The sequence below is a fragment of the Zeus faber genome, assembly GCF_960531495.2.
Source record: "Zeus faber genome assembly, chromosome: 11".
In the NCBI taxonomy this organism is placed as follows: Eukaryota; Metazoa; Chordata; class Actinopteri; order Zeiformes; family Zeidae; genus Zeus; species Zeus faber.
The window spans coordinates 33,408,043-33,419,703 of NC_137205.1; the positions used below are offsets into that span (position 1 = coordinate 33,408,043).

The window sequence follows — 11,661 nt, forward strand, 5'->3', positions numbered from 1 at the left end:
TTTCTCGGCGCTTGATCATATAAAACTTGGACAACAGCAGCACACATTGAGGGTGATGAGTTGTCTCTATGATGAAAATGGTATGAAAACCGAATTTAATGTAATGTAATGTTATTCAACGTAATGTACATTCATGTAATGTAATTCAATGTAATGTAATCAAATGTAATTCAGTGAAATTTGATGTAATGTAATGAAACCTAATGTAATGCAATGTAATGTGATGTCATTCAAATGAATGTAATGTTATGTAATCTAATGTAACGTAATTCAACCTAACTTCAACATAATATACTCTAATGTAATTCAAGGTAATGTACAGTAATGTAATGCAATTCAGCGGAACGTTATGTAATGAAATGTAATGTAATGTTATTAAACCTCATGTTGTGTCATGTAATTCAACGTCATGTTATGTAATGTTATTAAATGTATTGTTATATAATGTATTTCAACATAAAGTATTACATCACATTACGTCACATTACGTTCAATAACATTACATTACATAAATATTTATGATGGGAGGACGGGGGGTTTTGTATGATATATTATAATATATATAATATTTCTGTGGCAGTTCCAGCCGCCGCTCTCCAGCCGAGTGGCATTTTCACCTCCCTGTGACTCAGAGACACAGGCAGAGATGTCGCTCACACTCAAGTTTATTGTACAGAGTGGACGGAGAGAACAAGCTGGGAGCAGGTGGCTCCCCTGTGTGTGTGTGTGTGTGGGGATGGGATATTTACCTGTTGCGTGTTGATTACTCTTACGAGCACCAGGTGTACAGCCACCCTGATCCAGGGCCCAATTACCTAGACCCAAGACAGGTGTGACTGCTTATACCACACCACCCTCACTCCACAATTTCTTTCCAGGGAATCACCTAAAAGTGTTTTAATCTCGATTCAACATAAATTACAATTCATATTACAATAAATATATTACTATCACTGTCTGGAGCGTTAACCAAGGTGTGAACCAAGGTTCTTTCAGCGACATCACAGGTGGCGTGTGTCGAGTGGCTGAAGAAATGCTTTATTCCAAGGAAATCTGTGGAGCTGGAGGACATTTCTTCCTTCTGTCTCCACTGACTGGTGGAGACAGAACTGAGATGAGATGAGACTGATGCTCCACAGTGTGATGGACTTGAAGTCCTGTTCCAAGAGCAAAGGGAGAGGAAAGCAGCTGCACATGGTCCAATGCAGCCCAGTGTTCAGGCTCCGTTCTCAGAATCTCTGGACCCCTGCTGGGAAACAGCTTTCTACCGCACGGAAACAAGGTTCTTTACGTTCCCTTCCGGGTTCCACCTCAGCTCGTCTCGGATCTACACTCGAACGCCCAGAAGTCGGAGCGGAAAACACAAAGTGACGCAAGGTTCTGCTGCTCGGAACAACGCCGTCACGATAGAGTCTCTGCGGTTCTCACGGTGGGTTTAAGTGGAGCCGCTTCTCTGTCGGGACTCCACAAGCTGCCAGAACCGCAGGAATCACCAGAGCAAAGAACCATGTCAGGACTAGCTTCACAAGCTGCTCGGGCCAAGTCGCCCAGAAGGAGGGCTCCTAGAGCTGGGAAAGCCGGAGCCGCCTTAGGAGAGCTCATCGTCGGAGCCCTGTCCACCTCCCAGAAGCGCGACGGGGTTTCTCTGTCCGCCCTCAAGACGCTGCTGAGGAACCATGGCTACAATGTGGAGAAGAACAAGACCCGCATCAACCTGGCTGTCAAGAGATTGGTGGGAAACGGAGCTCTGGTCCGGGCAAAGGGCACCGGAGCAACAAGCTCCTTCATGGTCAGCAAAAAGACCAAGACTAAGAAGAAGTCGGCTAAGAGAGCCGAGAAGACCAAGGCAGCGGTGAAGAAGCCCAAAGCGGCTCAGAGGTCTGGAAAGAAGGCAAGGAACCCCAACGCCAAGAAGCCCAAAGGCAAGAAACCAAACGTCAAGAAGCCCAACGGCAAGAAACCAAACGTCAAGAAACCCAAGATGAAAGGCACAGAGCGAAGAAAAACAGAGAAAAGGACCCCGAAACCAGCAAGAAAGACTGGGGCCAAGAAAGCTCCAGCAAAGTAGGCTGCTCGGCAAGAGCCAGGCAAGCAGCTCCTAAAAAGTAATCGGATTCCTGTGGAGCCTAAAGACTCTTTAAGAAGCTCACACATGGTTCTGAAGAGGCTCCCGGTCACTCTCTGCACTAAAAAGCTTTGTTTGATGTAAAAACATCCAAAGTCCTCTAATGACCATGTGGAAAACTATGAATCTGAGAATAAAGTCAGAATTCTGAGGAAAATGTGGGGGAGTGCAGGACAAATTCATGTTGAAAAGTCTGATTTTATTTGTTCATTTCCTGCAAATAGATGTTTCTTCTGTGAAAAACCTAATTTATTGTGACATCAGAAGGAATAATGTCTGTTTATTCTGTTTAAAGAGTTAGAATAGTAATATAGGTGATATAGAGATGAGGTTTTCCAAATACAACCATGTTTTCTACATTATTTACCATCTCAATTTTATTTGACCATTCTAAAATTTAATTTTAAGTTATTGCTCCTTTTCAGACTTAAATATTCATTAATTCATTAATTTTGTGGCAAGAATTTGCTGCGATTCTCCAAATACTGAATCAACTGAAACTTTCTGATCAGTGAGATACCCTAAAGTAAAAATAGTACAAGGCATCAGTGTGTCGTAATAATATGCAGTTCTAGAATATATCTGTTATAAAATCTATATTGTAGTTCTTGCATAGCTTTATTGTAGATCAACTTTTAATTGTTTCTATTTTCTTCTGTTTTGAGTTCATATCATCCTCTTATTCATAACCTCCTGCTTCTACCAGATACTTACCTCTCTGTTTTCAAACATATATTATATTACTCACCTGCAGTATTTTCCTGTGTATTTTATTGAATAAAAGAGAGATGATTTATCCAAAAATAATCCTTAAATTTAATCTTAACAGTATGAAAAGTAAATTTAACTGATTCTTGCAGGCACCCTGTTTTGAATACATCGAGATAAGTTTGTACAGTAAAACAGAAGATCTGATTCAATCCCTTGTGTTGATTAGAGGGCTTTATTAGTTGACCAGATTATCAATCAGAATGAAATGACACCATCAGGTTGACAATCAGATTATATTCAGATGATACTGACATGTTGACACATTTACACACATTAAACAAGTAGGAATTACTCATCTTAATCCTCTGCCAAAACACTGAGGTGCGAATCATGAAGCCATTGTGCAGCTTTTGCGGCAGCGAAACATAACAGAAAAATGGAGCACCGCAAATGATGAAACGCACTGCTAACTGCACCGCCACGCAAACAGTGTGTCGTTGCGCCGGCGATATCTGCGCGTATTTAAATGAGGTATTATTCATACTGTGGTGGGCCGAGGGGGCGGGGCCAAGCCGGAGCTGCCGACAGGAGGTGCAGGCTACCGTCCCGGGGGCCGCCCAGCTGCTGGGGATCAGCCTCCCTCCGCTGATGAGACTGATCCCAAAAACAAGAAGTTCTAATTGTGTGTGTATGTCGCCGTAGTAGGGATCGCATGCAGGCGAGTCAGCCCAGCCGTCAGATCCTTGGAAGCGGGGTCCACGGATCCACCTGGACTATTTATATATATTGGCCTACGAGCCCCTGAGTTTCTTAGTTGATTTTAAAAGGAATAAGCAATAAACCCGGCATCTGGTGCTGTTTTTCCTCCGCCTTCTTCCTCATTCCTTGGCGCTGAGCCAGAACACACCTTTACACATACATTTGGTGCAAAATTGTCACCTTTCTATGCAAATGAGCCTCGTTGCAAATAGCATCCAATTGACAAACAGCCACACCCAGTTAGAGTGACACTGACTGTCTGCAGAGAACTGGTGCAACTGAAGAGCATTTATAAGGGGTGACACGCACAGACTTTCCAGTGATCTGTAAATAATATTTCCACATGATTATGATTATGATTATTATGATTATGATTATTATTATTATTTTTATTATTTTTTTAATTATTATTATTATTATTATGTCACGGCATCTGCAGGTAGCGGAACACGCAGCAGTCTGTGGTTTTCAAAACGAATCCAAAAGCAACTTGTTGAAACTTTGAATTTTATATTGCTCAAAAACAAAGGTTACAAAGGTTGGCAAAAACAGTTTTATAACTCCTATTAAACACAAAAGATATTGAAAAAAACAACTTATCAGGAAAAGTTATGAAGTGGTCAGAACTGGCATTGAACCACAGATGGCATCAAACCTCAGGGCCATGGACAGGTCTGCAGGCCACAGCCTTTTGGGTGCAGCGGCCTGGAACTTTCGTGAAATATTTGAAATGAACTATCATTTCTACATTGGAATATTAAGATTCAGTGAAAACTAGAATTTCTTAAGTAAAAATATAGATCATAGATTTTATCTATATATATTCATATATAGCTATGTCTCTCTCTCTCCCTCTCCCTCTCTCTCTATACAGTATATATATATATATGTATATATATATATATATATACATATATATATACTGTAGGGTAGAAGGTAAGGGATAGGGTGCAGGGTAGGGGTCAGGGTGCAGGGTAGAGGATAGGGTGCAGGGTAGGGGATAGGGTACAGGGTAGGGGTTATGGTGCAGGATAGGGGATAGGGTGCAGGGTAGGGGATAGGGTACAGGGTAGGGGCTATGGTGCAGGATAGGGGATAGGGTACATGGTAGGGGATAGGGTGCAGGGTAGGGGTTAGGGTACAGGGTAGGATTGGGGTGCAGGGTAGGGGATAGGGTGCAGGGTAGGGGTTAGGGTACAGGGTAGGATTGGGGTACAGGGTAGGCGATAGGGTGCAGGGTAGGGGATAGGATCCAGGGTAGAGGATAGGGTGCAGGGCAGGGGTCAGGGTGCAGGGTAGGGGATATGGTGCAGGGTAGAGGATAGGGTGCAGGGTAGGGGATAGGGTGCAGGGTAGGGGATAGAGTGCAGGGTAGAGGATAGGGTGCAGGGTAGGGGATAGGGTGCAGGGAAGGGGTTATGGTGCAGCATAGGGGATAGGGTACAGGGTAGGGGATAGGGTGCAGGGTAGAGGATAGGGTGCAGGGTAGGGGTTAGGGTACAGGGTAGGATTGGGGTGCAGGGTAGGGGATAGGGTACAGGGTAGGGGATAGGGTGCAGGGGAGGGGATAGGGTACAGGGTAGGATTGGGATGCAGGGTAGAGGATAGGGTGCAGTGTAGGGGTTAGGGTACAGGGTAGGAATCGGGTGCAGGGTAGGTCTGTCCTGCTACAGCCATTCAACCATTCATGGCATTATTTGAATCCTGTTCCTAAATAATTAATTTTAGCACTAGTTTTCTAGCAGATGAAGCTGCAGCAGTGGTTGTAGCAATGAGGGCGGCGCCAGCAGCAGCATGAAACCGGCTTTGCAGCCGATCTATCCAGAGGCTTTCTAGTCGACCGATTGGACATAGTTTTGGGGAAAGAAGCCACGGTTGCCATTGACGATGCCCTCCCACCAGCCATCATCGTGCTGACGTGTCAGGTAGATGACATCACCTTCTGTGAAGGAGAGGTCTTCTGGTTTTGATGCCTCATAGCTGTACAGCGCCACCACTAGGACACAGAGGTAATGTGGTTAGAATATGTACAGTAGGACTGGGTCTCCAGAGAACCTGCTAACATGCTAATATGCTAATAGGCTAACATGCTATGCTAATATGCTAATATGCTAGGCTAGGCTGTTCTTCATTTGTATCTAAATTACAGGGTTTAGTTTGGACAAAATATTTACTTTCTGAGAAGTGTCTTTCAAAGGGATATTCATTGTTCCTGTCTTGGGCTTAATCTAAAATAAATGATTGACTGATATGAAAATGTTACTTGTGTCATTACCTCTGCAACAGGAATAGTGTTTCAGTTATTATTATTATTGTCTGAAGTTTAGTTTGGCTTGTATGTAATAATATGTTCATTTATATATTATGTTATAACATTGCTACAGCAAAACCTTCATCACATGAAATGTCTTCATATCTTATTTGAATGATGCAGTGACGCAGTCATGACCATGTCTACATCATATTTACTGCTCATATAGTTAAGAGCCCTTTCTCAATCTGTGTTCTTGTCTGTACTTGTGTTCTTGTCTGTACTTGTTTTCTTGTCCGTACTTGTCCGTTTCATGTTCTTCTCTGTACTTGTGTTCTTGTGTACTTGTGTTCTTGTCTGTACTTGTGTTTTTGTGTACTTCTGTTCTTGTCTGTACTTGTGTTCTTGTCTGTACTTGTGTTCTCTTATGTACTTGTGTTCTTGTGTACCTGTGTTCTTGTCTGTACTTGTGTTGTTGTCTGTATTTGTGTTCTTGTCTGTACTTGTGTTCTTCTCTTTACTTGTGTTCTTCTCTATACTTGTGTTCTTGTCTATACTTGTGTTCTTGTCTGTACTTGTGTTTTTGTGTACTTGTGTTTTTGTCTGTACTTGTGTTCTTGTCTGTACTTGTGTTCTCTTATGTACTTGTGTTGTTGTGTACCTGTGTTCTTGTCTGTACTTGTGTTGTTGTGTACTTGTGTTCTGGTCTATACTTGTGTTGTTGTCTGTATTTGTGTTCTTGTCTGTACTTGTGTTCTTGTCTGTACTTGTGTTCTTGTGTACTTGTGTTCTTGTCTGTACTTGTGTTCTTGTCTGTACTTGTGTTCTTCTCTGTACTTGTGTTCTTGTGTACATGTTTTCTTCTCTGTAATTGTGTTCTTGTCTGTATTTGTGTTTTCGTCTGTACTTGTGTTCTTGTCTGTACTTGTGTTCTTGTGTACTTGTGTTCTTGTCTGTACTTGTGTTCTTGTGTACTTGTGTTCTTGTCTGTACTTGTGTTTTTGTGTACTTCTGTTCTTGTCTGTACTTGTGTTCTTGTCTGTACTTGTGTTCTCTTATGTACTTGTGTTCTTGTGTACCTGTGTTCTTATCTGTACTTGTGTTGTTGTCTGTATTTGTGTTCTTGTCTGATCTTGTGTTCTTGTCTGTATTTGTGTTCTTGTCTGTACTTGTGTTCTTGTCTGTACTTGTGTTCTTGTCTGTACTTGTGTTCTTCTCTGTACATGTGTTCTTGTGTACATGTTTTCTTCTCTGTAATTGTGTTCTTGTCTGTATTTGTGTTTTCGTCTGTACTTGTGTTCTTGTCTGTACTTGTGTTCTTGTGTACTTGTGTTCTTGTCTGTACTTGTGTTCTTGTGTACTTGTGTTCTTGTCTGTACTTGTGTTTTTGTGTACTTCTGTTCTTGTCTGTACTTGTGTTCTTGTCTGTACTTGTGTTCTCTTATGTACTTGTGTTCTTGTGTACCTGTGTTCTTATCTGTACTTGTGTTGTTGTCTGTATTTGTGTTCTTGTCTGATCTTGTGTTCTTGTCTGTATTTGTGTTCTTGTCTGTACTTGTGTTCTTGTCTGTACTTGTGTTCTGGTCTATACTTGTGTTGTTGTCTGTATTTGTGTTCTTGTCTGTACTTGTGTTCTTGTCTGTACTTGTGTTCTTGTGTACTTGTGTTCTTGTCTGTACTTGTGTTGTTGTCTGTATTTGTGTTCTTGTCTGTACTTGTGTTCTTGTCTGTACTTTTGTTCTTGTGTACTTGTGTTCTTGTCTGTACTTGTGTTCTTGTCTGTACTTGTGTTCTCTTATGCACTTGTGTTCTTGTGTACCTGTGTTCTTATCTGTACTTGTGTTGTTGTCTGTATTTGTGTTCTTGTCTGATCTTGTGTTCTTGTCTGTATTTGTGTTCTTGTCTGTACTTGTGTCCTTCTCTTTACTTGTGTTCTTCTCTGTACTTGTGTTCTTGTGTACTTGTGTTCTTGTCTGTACTTGTGTTCTTGTCTGTACTTGTGTTTTTGTGTACTTGTGTTTTTGTCTGTACTTGTGTTCTTGTCTGTACTTGTGTTCTCTTATGTACTTGTGTTGTTGTGTACCTGTGTTCTTGTCTGTACTTGTGTTCTTGTCTGTACTTGTGTTCTCTTATGTACTTGTGTTGTTGTGTACCTGTGTTCTTGCCTGTACTTGTGTTCTTGTCTGTACTTGTGTTCTTCTCTGTACTTGTGTCCTTGTCTGTACTTGTGTTCTTGTCTGTATTTGTGTTCTTGTCTGTACTTGTGTTCTTGTCTGTACTTGTGTCCTTGTCTGTACTTGTGTTCTTGTCTGTATTTGTGTTCTTGTCTGTACTTGTGTTCTTGTCTGTACTAGTGTTCCTGGGATGGTAGCTCAGGCGGTAGAGCTGGTGGTCTAGTCATGTAAAGGTTGCTGGTTGGATCCCAGGCTCCTCCTGCTAGCATGCTGTAGTGTCCTTGAGCAAGACACTTAACCCCTCATTGCTCCTGATGGCTGCGTCCGTCGGTGTTTGAACAATTGTAAGTCGCTTTAGATAAAAGCGTCTGCTCAATGAAATGTAATGTAATGTAATGTTCTTGTCTGTACTTGTGTTCTTCTCTGTACTTGTGTCCTTGTCTGTACTTCTGTTCTTGTCTGTACCTGTGTTCTTGTGTACTTGTGTTCTTGTCTGTACTTGTGTTCTTCGCTGTACTTGTGTTCTTGTCTGTACTTGTGTTCTTGTGTACTTGTGTTCTTGTCTGTACTTGTGTTCTTCTCTGTACTTGTGTTCTTCTCTGTACTTGTGTACTTGTGTTCTTGTCTGTATTTGTGTTCTTGTGTACTTGTGTTCTTGTGTGTTCTTGTGTGTACTTGTGTTCTTGTGTACTTGTGTTCTTGTCTGTACTTGTGTTCTTGTCTGTTCTTGTGTTTTTGTGTACTTGTGTTCTTGTCTGTACTTGTATTCTTGTCTGTACTTGTGTTTTTGTGTACTTCTGTTCTTGTCTGTACTTGTGTTCTTGTCTGTACTTGTGTTCTCTTATGTACTTGTGTTCTTGTGTACCTGTGTTCTTATCTGTACTTGTGTTGTTGTCGTCTGTATTTGTGTTCTTGTCTGTACTTGTGTTCTTGTCTGTATTTGAATTCTTGTCTGTACTTGTGTCCTTCTCTTTACTTGTGTTCTTCTCTGTACTTGTGTTCTTGTGTACTTGTGTTCTTGTCTGTACTTGTGTTTTTGTCTGTACTTGTGTTCTTGTCTGTACTTGTGTTCTCTTATGTACTTGTGTTGTTGTGTACCTGTGTTCTTGTCTGTACTTGTGTTGTTGTGTACTTGTGTTCTTGTCTGTACTTGTGTTCTTGTCTGTATTTGTGTTCTTGTCTGTACTTGTGTTCTTGAGTACTTGTGTTCTTGTCTGTACTTGTGTTCTTGTCTGTACTTGTGTTCTTGTCTGCATTTGTGTTCTTGTCTGTACTTGTGTTCTTGTCTGTACTTGTGTTTTTGTGTACTTGTGTTCTTGTCTGTACTTGTGTTCTTGTCTGTACCTGTGTTCTTGTGTACTTGTGTTCTTGTCTGTACTTGTGTTCTTGTCTGTACTTGTGTTCTTGTCTGTACTTGTGTTCTTGTGTACTTGTGTTCTTGTCTGTACTTGTGTTCTTCTCTGTACTTGTGTTCTTCTCTGTACTTGTGTTCTTGTGTACTTGTGTTCTTGTCTGTATTTGTGTTCTTGTGTACTTGTGTTCTTGTGTGTACTTGTGTTCTTGTGTACTTGTGTTCTTGTCTGTACTTGTGTTCTGGTCTGTACTTGTGTTCTTGTGTACTTGTGTTCTTGTGTACTTGTGTTCTTCTCTGTACTTGTGTTCTTGTCTGTACTTGTGTTCTTGTCTGTATTTGTGTTCTTCTCTCTACTTGTGTTCTTGTGTACTTGTGTTCTTGTGTACTTGTGTTCTTCTCTGTACTTGTGTTCTTGTCTGTATTTGTGTTCTTCTCTGTAATGTGTTCTTGTGTTCTTGTGTATTTGTGTTCTTGTCTGTACTTGTGTTCTTGTGTACGTGTGTTCTTGTGTATTTGTGTTCTTGTCTGTACTTGTGTTCTTGTGTACTTGTGTTCTTGTCTGTACTTGTGTTCTTGTCTGTACTTGTATTCTTGTCTGTACTTGTGTTCTTGTCTGTACTTGTGTCCTTGTCTGTACTTGTGTTCTTGTGTACTTGTGTTCTTCTCTGTACTTGTGTTCTTGTCTGTATTTGTGTTCTTCTCTGTAATGTGTTCTTGTCTGTACTTGTGTTCTTGTGTATTTGTGTTCTTGTCTGTACTTGTGTTCTTGTGTACTTGTGTTCTTGTGTACTTGTGTTCTTGTCTGTACTTGTGTTCTTGTCTGTACTTGTGTACTTGTGAAACGTCATCAGTCGCAGCCCAAGGACTGTTCCAATTCAAAGTATGCATCAAGCCAGTTCCAGTCCAAATGCCCGGATGTGGACTTGCTCTGCCCATTTTATGGAGGATGCATCCGTGTGGACTTGGGACAGACAAGTATCCCACAATGCATTTGGCACCAAGCGATTGTCATGGTGTTGGTCCCCGGGAGTCTGTACTCCCCAGTCCAACTTGCCAAGTCTGAACTACCAAGTCCACAAGTCCGGACTTTGCGTACTTGGTATTGAGAAACGGTGTTCTACACGAACACTTCCTGTTTGCTTCACTTCCTGTTTGCTTCACTTTCTATTTCTCTTGGTCGCTGCGCCGAGCTCCGCCCGCTTCCTTCTCACGGTTCGGTGCAAACAAGACACAATGATGGAGTTAGAGAGAGCTGCACGATGCATCCAAACTCAACCAGGTCAATAAGAATGGCGGTTGTGTCCAGAACAAGCTACACCCTAACTGCAGTGTCAGCTCCACCTCTACCCTTCAAAGTAAAAAACTGGACACACTGACGGAGGAGGATCATGAGTTGACATATTTGAAACTATGGTTTGGGGTTGAGCGCAGCGTGAGATCTGGACTTCATGGCCGGGGTCCCTGAGGCCGGGCCCCTTAGGGCCGGGGTCCCTGAGGGACGAGGTCCCTTAGGGCCGGGGTCCCTGAGGACGGGGTCCCTTAGGGCCCGGGGTCCCTGAGGGACGGGGTCCCAGGCTTTACGGTCTGATGTTACAACCTGTCTCCAGGCCGCTGATGTCATGGTCCACAGGAGGGGGGAGGGGCACAGTAACGACATCGTCCTGCAACTCTGCGTCCAAAGGCGGAAGAGGGGGCGGGGCCGGAAGGATCTCCAGATCTGACAGAGTAACACAGCATTGTGATTGGCTGATACGTTTCTAATCAAAAGATTTAAAAACAAGAAAAATGTGTGTGTGTGTGTGTGTGTGTGTGTGTGTGTCTCTCACCCAGGTGCTGCAGACTTGCAGGTAAGACTGATGTGATGGGAGGAAAGAGGGAGCACAGGGCGGCGGGTAAGGAGGAGGAGGAGGGATCATCACTGGAGACAGAGTGAGAAGATAATCAGACCACTCCCTTTTTACAGTCTTTTTAAATAAAAGTTACTACTGGTTTTTACACCAGTGGTTAGTTACTCCTGGTTATTACACCAGTGGTTAGTTACTACTGTGGCGATAGTGGCGCCGCCCTTGCCTGCGCCGGCGCTTCCGGTTGACTCTTGCACTTTTTAGTATTTTTTTTCCATTTTTTATCATAATGTACGGCAAAAAAGCATCGGCAGTTACCTCATACGACCGCGATGCACTCATTGATATAAAAGGTTCCCTAAACGAACAACTTTGGGACTTTTTATCCGTGGGAGCAGAGTGGCCGGCGGAAATCCTACGCGGGAACACTCTCAACAACAACA

General features: G+C 42.4%; 1 protein-coding gene across 1 annotated transcript in view; it reads right to left on the bottom strand.

The window, feature by feature from the left end:
* Nucleotides 1–3,049: 3,049 nt before the first annotated feature.
* The window catches only part of LOC307237446 (ABI gene family member 3-like), a gene marked incomplete at its 5' end in the record, with an annotated part of 30,006 nt that continues 21,394 nt past the window's right edge, over nucleotides 3,050–11,661 (bottom strand). The window contains 3 exons of the mRNA XM_080010158.1: nucleotides 3,050–5,591; nucleotides 10,972–11,091; nucleotides 11,201–11,292. Coding sequence (XP_079866284.1) covers nucleotides 5,428–5,591; nucleotides 10,972–11,091; nucleotides 11,201–11,292 — 376 coding nt within the window. The 3' untranslated portion in view covers nucleotides 3,050–5,427. The remainder of the gene's footprint in view (nucleotides 5,592–10,971; nucleotides 11,092–11,200; nucleotides 11,293–11,661) is intronic.